Source organism: Malus domestica, chromosome 06 (genome assembly GCF_042453785.1).
Source record: "Malus domestica chromosome 06, GDT2T_hap1".
In the NCBI taxonomy this organism is placed as follows: domain Eukaryota; kingdom Viridiplantae; phylum Streptophyta; class Magnoliopsida; order Rosales; family Rosaceae; genus Malus; species Malus domestica.
This window is the reverse complement of record NC_091666.1, coordinates 13157887-13170897: the sequence shown is the minus strand read 5'-3', so window position 1 is coordinate 13170897 and position 13011 is coordinate 13157887. Positions and strand designations below refer to the sequence as shown.

The 13011-nt window shown below is 36.8% G+C and overlaps 1 protein-coding gene across 1 annotated transcript; it reads left to right on the top strand.

The window, feature by feature from the left end:
* The first annotated feature begins 1813 nt into the window (after positions 1-1813).
* LOC103437324 (SNARE-interacting protein KEULE-like) lies at positions 1814-11516 on the top strand. The gene is made up of 21 exons (XM_008375800.4): positions 1814-2323; positions 2889-2947; positions 3476-3557; positions 4183-4261; positions 4935-4985; positions 5088-5184; positions 5306-5338; positions 5547-5672; positions 5755-5946; positions 6037-6120; positions 6209-6307; positions 6393-6466; positions 7504-7600; positions 8121-8246; positions 8328-8423; positions 8499-8615; positions 8692-8769; positions 10525-10715; positions 10954-11044; positions 11131-11220; positions 11314-11516. Exons 1-21 carry the CDS (start codon positions 2248-2250, stop codon positions 11365-11367), a joined length of 1992 nt encoding a protein of 663 aa, XP_008374022.3. The 5' UTR covers positions 1814-2247; the 3' UTR covers positions 11368-11516.
* The last annotated feature ends 1495 nt before the right edge of the window (positions 11517-13011 follow it).

Genomic DNA, 13011 nt, shown 5'->3' with positions numbered 1-13011 from the left:
GGAGAGGGTCCTTTCCTGATTTTAAGCATTAAAACACATTCCTAATGTGTTTTAGACCCTTGCCGCATATTCCTTGCCCTTTCCTTTAATTTTCTGATTTGATTTCCTATTTCTAGAAGCTTTTGACTTAATTTCTGATTACCTAAATAGCCTAGGGTTTTTAATTTCCTAATCCCTTTAAATATACATCCTTGTGCAGCCACAAAGAACCCCCATTCACTACCATTCACGCCAGAAACACCATCTCACTCTCTACCGCACCTTTCCTTCACCATTCACCATATTTTCTGACCCAAAACCACCCTAGCCGTCCCATACACCTATCCCAGCCATAAACCCATCGTTCTACACCATCCATAACCCTCAAAACTCACCCATTCGTGTGTCGTAGCAAAGAGAAAGAAGGAAGGACTCTTGGATGCTCAAGCTTCATCGTTGGTGCATTCTAGGTGTAATTCGTTTCATGATTTCATTGTGTAATTTCTTTTCCTTTCGTTTTGCTATGAACATGAGTGGCTAAACCCCTATTGGTAAGGGGTAATTTTGAAGCCATGACTATGTGTGCAATTTGATTTGATAAATTCCAGTTATGAGTTCTTGAATCGTGAATGCAATTGGCTTAACTGTGCGAGTAATAACTTATTTGTGTTTGTTAATTAGGGGTCGACACTTAATTGGCTTGCATGAATATGATGCTAGAATATAAGGTTGTTTCACATAATCGTCACACACTTATATTCATATGTAGTGAAGGTCGCTAGTCACGATCGCGTTAAGTCCAATTCCTAGCATGAGTGACATGATGTCATAGTTGCAAGTGCTTTGTCAATGCTTATAGTTTTCATTGAACATAATGATCTTTGATTGTATCTTTATTATGATGTCATGTAGGGAATTTTTGAGGAATGCTTTGGGTTGTCGAATGATGTCATCCAATCCAATAACACAAGGAAAACTTGAGAATTAACTAGTGATGTCACGGTTAATTTGGGGCATTGTCATTCATAATTCAATGAAGGAATAACTAGAAATCGAGTCGTTTGCATACTTGTCATGTGTGGAGAAAGAGCCTCTAACTAATTCATCATCCATTTAAAACCCCAAAATCATTTTCAAATCTGTTTTTACTTTGCAATCTGTTTTGTTAGTTTATTTTCGTCCAAATCAAACCCCCATTTATTTTGAAGTCCTAGATTAGTTAGAAAGTGCTTTGGTTTATGTTTTTAAGTGTTTTGGTACAAGTTAAAACCCAAATTCATCCAATTTGGTGCTTTGTGTTCAAAACTGCCCAAAAAGTGTTTTTAAGGTAGTTTTGAGTCTTTTGGTTGCTGTTTTGAGTTTTTGGTTTGTTTTAGTGTTTTAAACTTTAGTTTTGCATTCTTTGAGTCTAATCTAATCCCTCCTAATCCCCAGTCCAGAACGATCCCTACTTACATACTTTACTACAATTGACAAAAAAAAGGTTTAATTTGTGTGCTTATATATTTACGCATCAAACATGATAGAATTTGTTGACTTGCAAGCAATACAATCATAAATAGATAAAATCTTCTAGTAACCTAAATACAATCTACTAGTGATTTACGCAACCACACATGTGCTATAATTAATATCACAATAATCTCTAATTTAGGGTCCGTTTGAAAGTGTTTTTAAAATAGATGAAAACACTTTTAGTGAAAATGTTTTTTAAACCAATCCTTAATTAAATTGCAAGTGAATAGAAAAACATTTAAAATGCTTCCTGCAAAAAATACATAAATATACATTATATAAGAAACACTTCAACACTTTCTCATAAAACAATTTTAATCATTTTAAAATCACTCCTAAATGAGCTGTTGAAGACTCTAGAAAACCAGCAACAAAGAAGATATCAAAGTCAACAAGTATTTTCTTTTCTCAATTCCTCTCCTGTTTCTGTTCGTCTCTGTCTCTCTCCTCCATTCAGCCATAAACTCGAATTGCATTTGCCAGTTCAAAGTCAACACGTCATCACCACCCCCAAACCTCCGGAATCAAATTCCCATTCCCTTTCCCCAATTAACTTCCACTTAAGGAAACAAAGGAAAAAAGGAAAGGAAACTTCATTTCCCCTCTCTCCTCCGACCTCCGCCACTGCGCGATCTCTCTCTCTCTCTCTCTCTCTATCTCTCTCTCTCTCTCCCCTCCCCGTCTCCGACTCTTTCTTCCGGCGAATCGATCGGCCTGGAAAGGAAGGGAAGGGAAGGAGAAAAAGCTTGGACCATGTCGTTCTCTGACTCCGACTCCTCGTCGTCATACGGCGGCGACTACAAGAATTTCAAGCAAATCAGCCGCGACCGTGAGTTCCCTCCCTCTCTCCTTACTCGCTTTCGTTTAAATTCCACTTCAGTTTCTTTGATTATCGATTTAATTAATACTAGCATCTGAATCAAGCTCTAAGCTGATGAATTTGTATTGTAATTGGTTCAGAAACTTATTGGTTACTGAACTATTTCTGTGATTTAGTAAAATAGCGGTAGAAACTACAAGTTCAATGATTTTTTGGAGTTTGTAATAATCTGTGACAACAATTAGTAATCGCAATTAGTAAATCGCGAAGATTCGGATGGATGAAATGTACGGTGAAAATGAGGTAGCTAGCCTATTGGGATTTCGGTAGGGCAGGTAAAATCTGTATTGGGTGTTCAATGTAAGAGGAGCACTGATCCGCTGCGGTGCAATGTGCAGCAGCTAGACTGGTTTTGTATCGGTGGTGGTATAGCAGTTAATGTTTATTTTCAGGCGAGGTCGACCAGCTTGTTCTAGATATGGACCAAGATCACTCTGTTACTGTTGTTTATAAGTGATGGTGGTTTGTTGTTGCGTGGCCATTTTGTGACTGATTTCCGAAATGTTGTGTTTAGGATTGTTAATTGAAATGCTTCGGTCTTGCAAAACAGGGGATTCAAAAGCAACATGGAAGGTAAATGCAACTCGTATTATGATGTCAATTGTGGTACAAATTTGATTTACGTAATTTTTGTGACTATAAGTTTATGTTTGATTAATAAAAAGTGCTTACATATGTTCCAGAGATTATAGGATTTATGAATGGGGAGTACATCTTTTATGAAAGTATTTGTTTTGTAGCACTCGTAGACATAATAATGAGCTGGGAAAGTTTCTGAACCTCAACAGGAAATACATGTGTTCTGTGTGCTTATATTGTGTATACTACTTGTTGGGATTTTTCTTGTCTATAATTGATAAAATCTACTTTATTTTTATCATGTACTCTGGAATAGAGCTTGTAAGTGAATTATTTGATCAAGCCCTGAATGTACTCTCTAATAGTTGGGAGATATAACAGGTGTATCTCTAGGGTAAAGTACTATTTTCTCTCTTTTATCTGGTGAACCCATTATCTCTCTTATAAACTGATGGTAATTTTCAATGTGATCATATTCTTCTTTGTTTAGTTGCAATTGTTATGTGATCGCTATCACTGTAGGTACTTATCATGGACAAACTTACTGTTAAGATAATGTCTTACGCATGCAAAATGGCTGACATTACAGATGAAGGTGTTTCATGTAAGAATCAAAAGGACTCTCCCTGAAATGTTTTACTTTATATTTTTGTATTTTAGTGCATTGCCTTGGTATCTGCTTTCTGGCCAATCTATTTTTACTAGCTGCATGAAGAGGATGCTGCATCGTCATGGTATTCGATAATACTTTGTAGTTATTTGTCAGTCACATTTACCTAACTATATAACAAGGTGCTGCATTTCTTTAGCTATATATCAAAAGCCATTGCACCTCCCATTCTGGTAGCATTTACTAAATGTGTGATACAATATTCCACACTGTAAAATTGTCATTGCTATTGTAGAAGCCCTAATCTGAAGCTGCTGACTGGTCACTGCATGGTATTTGATTATTTTTTATTTGACGAGTTACTAAGTTATATCTGTTGTGTAGTGTCGAGGACAGTGAATTGAGGCAATTTTGTTCTCGGTGTGTGATGTGTGGCTATAGAATTGTGAATATTACATTGTTGCCATTTTAAGCTGACAAGTGGTTGCCCTGTTTTTTGTCTCCCACTTATTTTCTGAGGCCAATCATTTAACATGTTATATTGGTTGATGGGCTTCTGTTAAAACTTAAGTTGGTGGGTTGTTTTTGACTTGTTACTACAATTCGTATTTTCTTGCAGTGGTTGAAGACATATTCAGGCGAAGGCAGCCATTGCCCTCCATGGATGCTATATACTTTATGCAGCCTACCAAAGAGAAGTAATACTTTTTAATTTTTGTTGGAGAGAGTGGGGGAGAACCTATCTGTTGAATGTTTTTATTTTTGTAGCATTTCAGCAGTATAGTTTCTTGATGAATCTTGTTAGAATATAAAACTATTTCCAGAGATCATCCAAACTACTTAACTTTTGGGAACATTGATAGTTAACCAATGTACCATGATATTAGAGTGAGATCCTACAACTCTACCAATTTATGTATGTTTGGGCTCTTTGAAGGCTGGAGAGAAGCCCACGCGTGAAGGGATGTTAGAATGTAGAACAATTATTGTAACACATTGTACAATTTAAGGTTTCAGGAATAGTGAGGCCCAAACAAAACTTGACAAATCACAAGTTTGAGACCTAAAGTTCGATTGAATTGTTAACTATATTTTTAACTTTAGGGTTGTTCAGTTATTCTCTGTTCTTACTCCATCTGTTTCCCTGTCCGTAGAGGGAAATATTTACCTAAAAGTTTCCTTGTTTCTTTCGCACCTCTTTGATTGAGCATTTCTTGCAAGTAAAATTTGAAATAAATTTCTTTATTTTTTTCTGCTTAATATAGTGCCAAAGTGATTGTTTGAATAATTACCTATTCGCTGTTGGTTTTTTAACGTCAGCCATATAGATGGCAGCCTCTCTAACTTTCTCTCTCTGGTGTTAATTTGCAGTGTTATAATGTTCTTGTCAGACATGTCGGGAAGATCACCATTGTACAGGAAGTATGTGCAGCAATATCAGTTGCCTTGTTCTAGTTGTTTGTGTGGTTTTTATCATGTTGAGGCTTGAAGGTTCTAATGGTTCTTCTTTTCTTGTTTTTATAGGGCATTTGTTTTCTTTAGTTCACCTATTTCAAGAGAATTAGTTAGTCACATCAAGAAGGATGGAACTGTGTTAACTCGCATAGCTAAATTGATCGAGGTTATAGTTATTTTTCAAACATATCCTAGATTGATAAGTTAGCAGAATTTTATATATCAGTCAGTTGTCTTCTTTGTTGTTGGTCAAAAGTAAGAAGATGCTGATTTGGGCAAATTTGCAGATGAATTTGGAATATTTTGCAATAGACAGTCAGGTATGTGAAGCTACTGCAGTCAAAGTTTTGGTTTATTTGTGATCATCATTTTATATTATATCCTTTTCAAAAGAATATTTGTTTAATTTATATTTAAATTTGGGGTTCAAGTGATATTAAGATTCAATGTTCGTAAGCATTTACAGCAATTTGTTAGAAAAAAATAAAAAAGTTCATGGCTTTTCTGTTTTGTAATTTCTTTGCACAGGCTTTTGTTACCAACAATGAGAGGGCTTTAGAGGAGCTTTATGGGGATGAGGAGGATTCACGCAAAGGTGTTGCATGTTTGAATGTGATGGCTGCTCGTGTTGCTACAGTTTTTGCTTCGTTAAGGGTACATGTTATAATGATGTTAAATTTTGATTGAATATTTGGTACAGGTTTTCTGAAACACCTATTTGTTTTTTATTTCCTAGGAATTTCCTTGTGTGCGTTATCGAGCTGCAAAGTCACTTGATGCCACCACAATGACCACTTTTCGTGATTTAATTCCTACAAAGCTCGCAGCTGGGATCTGGGATTGTCTCATGAAATATAAAAATACTATTAAGAACTTCCCTGAGACAGAAACATGCGAGTTGCTTATCCTTGACAGATCTGTCGATCAGGTTTTTAGGTGCATGTGTTGGTTATAAAAGCATATCATGCATAGTGGTATTTGCTTTATTATTATAATGAATACTAACTTGAATTTTCAGATTGCACCTCTCATACACGAATGGACATATGATGCCATGTGTCATGACCTGCTAAATATGGATGGAAATAAGTACGTGCATGAGGTAAGTTGAAATGTCCATTTACATAGATGTGCTTTCAAAGTTTGTGTTTTTGTCTCTTTTGGATGCTTTATAAAGGGATTGTTTATAGGTTCCAAGCAAAACTGGTGGTCCACCTGAGAAAAAAGAGGTTCTTTTAGAGGATCATGATCCTGTCTGGCTAGAGCTTCGCCACGCACATATAGCAGATGTATGTCCTGTGCCTAATTGTATTTTTCGGGGTTACACAGGCATAAATTAAATAATTTTTTTTCCCATCATTTGACCTTTGTCAGGCTAGTGAACGACTGCATGAGAAAATGACCAACTTCGTATCAAGGAATAAGGCTGCACAGATCCAAGGTTCAAGGTTCGCGTGTATTTATTTCTTGACTTTTCTTTTGTTTTCTTAAATGAATTCTAATTATGTACTTGTTTCTAACTTTCTTTGAGTAAGGAATAGCTGTAAAACCCTGTTGTTTTCCCGAATTTAGATCATGAGTGGAATTTGTTTTGCTATTCCATTAATACACAATCTTTGACGAGTTTGAAATGAGACATAAGGAATTTACGCACCCTGTTCAGTGGGCTGATAGAAATACTGGAGTCGGGCTAACTGAACTTCTCTTCTGGTTGAATCATTCTATCATTCTGGTCAAACAAACAGAGCCTAATTGTGTAGTGGCTCGCAAAATTTGCCTGTTCTTTTGTCCATAATGGATTTCTTAACTGGTTAGGAGTGTTTCTGGTTAAAAATAGTTTGGTTTTTCTTGAATAGTCAAGTACTAAGTTCTCATAAAACAAGGACCAGCTCAAGAAATTCCATGCCCATACATGGGACTGCTTGGCTGGATTTTATAGAGACATTACATATTGGCATAGTGCTAATCCTTGATTTGTGCAAATCATTGTTACGTGATGAAGGTATGTGTGCCTCACATCATATCATGTGTATTTCATTGGTGCAAGGAATTTCTCCTCGTAGGGTCTGCCAACCAGACTTTTTTGCAATGGATTCATGGTTAATACAGCTAAATTCTGGTGCTGAGCACTTTGATTTTTTAAGTAGAAAACTCATTATATGTGTAAACTATATATATAGTGAAGCTTATACATGAGGGATTTATAGTTACTATTGTTAGATCGAATGAGCTGCATGCGGTGGGGTTATTGTATGAAGGGTATAAAATTGTTCTTCGGGCCTTGCACAAAAATCTTGGATTCTTACATCCTCTAAAATAATTCATAATATTACTGTCTGCATCCAAGAAAAAGGATATGAGATTTTCTCTTTCAACTTAATCAACATCATTTTTCTGTTTAAACTTTCAAAGCTTAGGCAAGTCTATTGGTATGCCAGTTCGTGTTGTGTTCTGTTTCTCACGTAAATGCTCACGTGTTATATAGAGATGCTCGCGAACTATCTACGAGGGATTTGCAAAAGATGGTTCAAGCATTGCCACAATATAGTGAACAAATCGACAAGCTCTCCCTTCACGTAGAGGTTAGTTCATTTGAAGTATCTGTTTGATTAGCAAAATTCCACCATCAAAATTCAAAATTTTGGTTAAAGGATTCTGTTCAGTATTTCTGATGACAATTATAAATAATGTGACCATTGCTGTAGTTTATTTATAATTCAATTAGTTAAGAAGATTCTTAAACAGAACAAACCTGTTAAATGAACGACTTTTATACATCTAGACATATTCATGTGGCCACCCTTTTGCCTCTTGAATAAGTGTTGTCCAAATCTCACATATGCATTCCATTTTTTGCTCTTTTTCCACCTCAATGTTTCCACTGTCCAATTGTAAAAGATAAATTTGTCTTTGGATGAGGCTTCATTTTTAAGCAAACCAAGAAGTAACTCAGCAAATACAAATTACAAACTAAAAAGTCAATGGATGGAGTAAGAATCACAACAGAAGTGATAGCATATTGAATGACTGAAAGAAATTTTGAGTTGTTGACTTCGAACATGGAAATCATGGATTTAGGCAAATATTATTTTATTTCTCCAGATTGCAGGAAAAGTTAACAGAATTATCCGGGAGATTGGGCTTCGAGAACTTGGGCAGTTGGAGCAGGATCTTGTTTTTGGAGATGCGGGCATGAAAGATGTGATCAAATTTTTGACGACAAAAGATGTAAGAAACTTTAGAAGTATATGAGTATGCAAGATTCATTGTCATTGTGTTCTGTAAACTTTATATGCCATTTTTATGCAGGATATAACTGGTGAAAATAAGTTGCGCTTGTTGATGATTCTTGCAGCCATTTATCCTGAGAAATTTCAGGGCGAGAAGGGTCTCAATTTGATGAAGGTTGGTACCACCTGAGGTCAATCAGTATATCTAATCTCATTCAAGTGTTTACTGTGGTACTTTTCTTGTTTTCAGTTAGCAAAATTACCACCGGATGATATGAATGCCGTGAATAATATGAAACTGCTTGGGGGAGCACCAGATACCAAAAAATGCACAGGGGCTTTTTCTCTGAAGTTTGACATTCATAAGGTGAATGTATACAGAGTCGTTGAGAGTTCTTTCAATTATTCAATCAATATCTAACAAGGGGCTATTCAATTTTCAGAAGAAACGTGGAGCTAGGAAAGAACGTCCAAGTGAAGGAGAAACATGGCAGCTTGCTCGCTTTTATCCCATAATAGAGGTACCCCTTTTTGATTATTTTGTAGCCTACTTAGTCTATATGGGTGAATGGTCTGGGTAAATGTCATGTGATTAGAACAGCTATATAGAGTTTGTTGGTCCATGGTAACTCTTCCAATTTGCCTCTCGACTATCTCGGTTCTTGTTTTTGGGACAACCAAAACAAAATGTAATTGAGTTGCCTCTCAGTTAAATCGATGACCATATTCTTTAAGCTTTTTTATTTCTATTACAAAAAATATTAGTTCTAGTAGTAATGATATATATTTAAATTGCAGTAGGGTTGGGTAGGTATTGTTTGGGTTTTTTTATCACCAAATGGTCCTTTATGTTTTGTCAACTCATCAGTTTGTTCATTAATATTTCAAACTCATTGTTGTCCTTGACATCCAACTCCATTACAAAATTTGTTAGTGTACTGACGTGCTTCAGCATAGGATCCACAAAGCCAATCTTATAATGCCACATGAATTAATAAAATTTTAATTCTTAGACTAATAGTTTATAATTGTAAAACTAATAAAAAAAATTCATTTCTTAACCTCCCTTCTTTCTCAAGTGAATCATGACAAACACCTTCATCCTGTGAAATTAGAATTATCTTACGATTTGTTGTGCACAAATTGATTTACAATGAAAAACATTTTCTATTGATCTCATGGGATGGGAAGTACCGAGAAACAATTGAATGAATAAATAATTTTTGAATTGTTTATTCATTATATATCTCCTGGAATCTAAAAGATATATGTTTAACTGATTATTCATATATCCATTTTGCCGAAAACAGTTGAATGGATAAAGTATTAGAATGCATCCAATTAGGTTGGATTGTTTCCGAGAATGAAAATTGTGTTTGTGAATGAGTACTATGGGGGAGAGAGGAAATCGGAATTGCGTTTGAACTAGGTATGGAAGCAGGTTGAAGATGAATTTATTATTTCATCTTCCCACTCCCATCCCTGTAGCTCAACCACCACCAAACTCAAAGCTCACTGTTCTCTCGTTCTCACTCTCTCTCCCTCACTACCACGCCATCCAACCCCACAAAACAAGCCCCAAATTTCCTCGACCCCCAACCACAATCTTATTGTTTTTATTAGTTTTATCTTCTTTTTTTTTTTCTGTCAAAGTTTTAAGCGATTTGACTATGCACATAGCTTCGGTTCCGTCTTGTTTGCCAAGGAGATATGGTTGCTTTTCCTTCAGTAGGCTTTCCGTGGGTTTGGTTGACCTCACCACTTCAGTTCTCATAGAAGAAGCTGTGAGCTAAGAACAAGGAAAGGTTACAATTATGAACTTTTTCTTCAAGAACTGAAGTTTAATCCATGTGGCATCACAGTAATTGGCTTTGTAGGTCCCACACAAATGCATATCAACACACTAACAAATTTTGTAATCGACTTTATCAGGGACAATATTGATGAGTAGAGCAATAGGCAAGGGACTTGAGTTTGAAACATTAAGGACCAAACTGATGAGTTGACAAAGCATGACCATTTATAATGTTTTCTTGGTATTTTAGTGGGGCATTCACGTGACATTTTCTGGTGAAACTTGCATGGAGATATGTCGTATGCAAATTCTCATGCCATTGAATATGCATAGCATGCTACTTAGTGACTGCTTTAGAAAAAGAAGCAATTAAGGGCTTCGTCTCATAATCTTTACTAGATGTCATGAATATATCATGAAACTCAGTTTCAGTGATTGTACGAGTTATCAATTACTATATCTGAATCATCTCTTCGTTCAGGAACTTGTAGAAAACCTTAGTAAAGGTGAACTGTCAAAGGAAGAATATCCATGTTTGAATGACCCAAGTCCAACTTTTCCTGGGACTTCACATGTAGCGGCAATAAATCATCCTCCAGCTGCTCATTCAATGAGATCAAGACGGACGCCAACATGGGCCCGGCCTCGAAATTCTGATGATGGGTATTCGAGGTATCATGTCACTTTACTTGATTATTTTGAATATGGACCAATCATCACTTTTCTTGTATTCCTTTAGTTTTCTGTTAAGCCCAATTCCCTTCATGGTCAAGAGTCCCTCATAATTATAGCGCCCCTTGTAACTAGAGCTACTTTTGGACTGTTGCATTATGGAAATCTTTCATAAGTAGCAACCCTGAGAGCCCCTTGAATGATTTATTTTAACTATTCTCTCCTTCTGCACCTACAGCGATTCAGTATTACGGCATGCATCGAGTGATTTCAAAAAGATGGGCCAGCGCATATTTGTAGTTATAGTAGGTGGGGCTACTAGATCGGAGGTATGAAAATGTTCCACTTGTCCCTAAATGAAGTTGCGATTGCCTTTTCTAGCTTAGTGAGTTTATAAGCTGTGTTTCATTTTCAGCTTAGGGTTTGCCACAAGCTCACAGCTAGACTGAAGAGGGAAGTTGTTCTAGGCTCCTCATGTCTCGAGGATCCTGCTCCGTTTATTGCGGTAATACATTTTAGTTTTGGTCTGTTAACTCTTGATTCTGAGACGAGCTCTCTTTCTCCCCTAACAAACTGTTTTTTTCTGAAAATGTTGCAGAAACTAAAGATGATGACTGCACACGAGCTCTCGTTGGATGATCTACAGATATGAATGTAGAATCCACAGGAAGGGCTGGGAGTGACATTCGGACAGTTACCAGTCCAATCTGTATTCGTAGATGCATGCTGATTGTATCCATATTCTTTTCTTTTGACCCTTTTCAACATTCAATATAAAAACCCTACCTATTGATACCGGTAGCTCTGCACATTCTTGAAGGAGCTAATTTGGGTTCCTGCCGACGGCTGCTTCTTGGTTCTGTGAATCTGTATTATAATTTACATGCTAAATTGAATCCAAGCTACAAATGCAACTTCTAGAACAGATACAACAACAACAACAAAGCCTTTTCCCACTAAGTGAGGTCGGCTATATGAATCCTAGAACGTCATTGTACTCGGTTTTGTGTCATGTCCTCCGTTAGATCCAAGTACTCTGAGTCTTTTCTTAGGGTCTCTTCCAAAGTTTTCCTAGGTATTCCTCTACCCCTTCGGCTTTAAACCTCTGTCCCGTAGTCACATCTTCGAACCGGAGCGTCAATAGACCTTCTTTGCACATGTCCAAACCACCGTAACCGATTTTTTCTCATCTTTCCTTCAATTTCGGCTACTCCTACTTTACCTCGGATATCCTCATTCCTAATCTTATCCTTTCTTGTGTGCCCACACATTCAACGAAGCATCCTCATCTCCGCTACACCCATTTTGTGTACGTGTTGATGCTTCACCGCCCAACATTCTGTGCCATACAGCATCGCCGGCCTTATTGCCGTCCTATAAAATTTTCCCTTGAGCTTCAATGGCCTACGACGGTCAGACAACACGCCGGATGCACTCTTCCACTTCATCCATCCAGCTTGTATTCTATGGTTGAGATCTCCATCTAATTCTCCGTTTTTTTGCAAGATAGATCTTAGGTAGCGAAAACAATCGCTTTTTGGTATTTCTTGATCTCCAATCCTCACCCCTAACTCATTTTGGCCTCCATTTGCACTGAACTTGCACTCCATATATTCTAGCTTTGATCGGCTTAGGCGAAGACTTTTAGATTCCAACACTTCTCTCCAGAGGTTAAGCATCGCATTTACCCATTCCGAAGTTTCATCTATCAACACTATATCGTTTGCGAAAAGCATACACCAAGGAATATCATTTTGAATATGTCCTGTTAACTCATCCATTATCAACGCAAAAAGGTAAGGACTTAAGGATTGTTGATGCACAAAATCAGTGAGGACTTTGGTACAACAGAAAAAATTAAGTTTGTGATCTTCGCTAGATTGCTCCGGTCATTAGTATGGATAAGTATGTAAATAGATAGATACAGGGAAGCAAAGACAAGATGTACGTGCTTCACCCAGATTGGCTACGTCCACGGAATAGAGGAGTTCTCATTAAATGTGAAGGGTTTACACAAGTACATAGGTTCAAGCTCTCCTTTAATGAGTACAAGTGAATGATTTAGTACAAATGACATTAGGAAATATTGTGAGAGAATGATCTCGTAATCACGAAACTTCTAAGTACCGAAGTGTAGTATCGTCTTCACTTGCCTTATCTGTCTCATAGGTAGATGTGACATCTTCTCTGGAAGTACTCTTGCTCCATCCAAGGGTGGTATCTTTAACTGGTGGAGATGCACAAAGTAATGTATCAATTTCACTTTAAGCTTACTTGTAGTTTCAGGCTTGGTCAA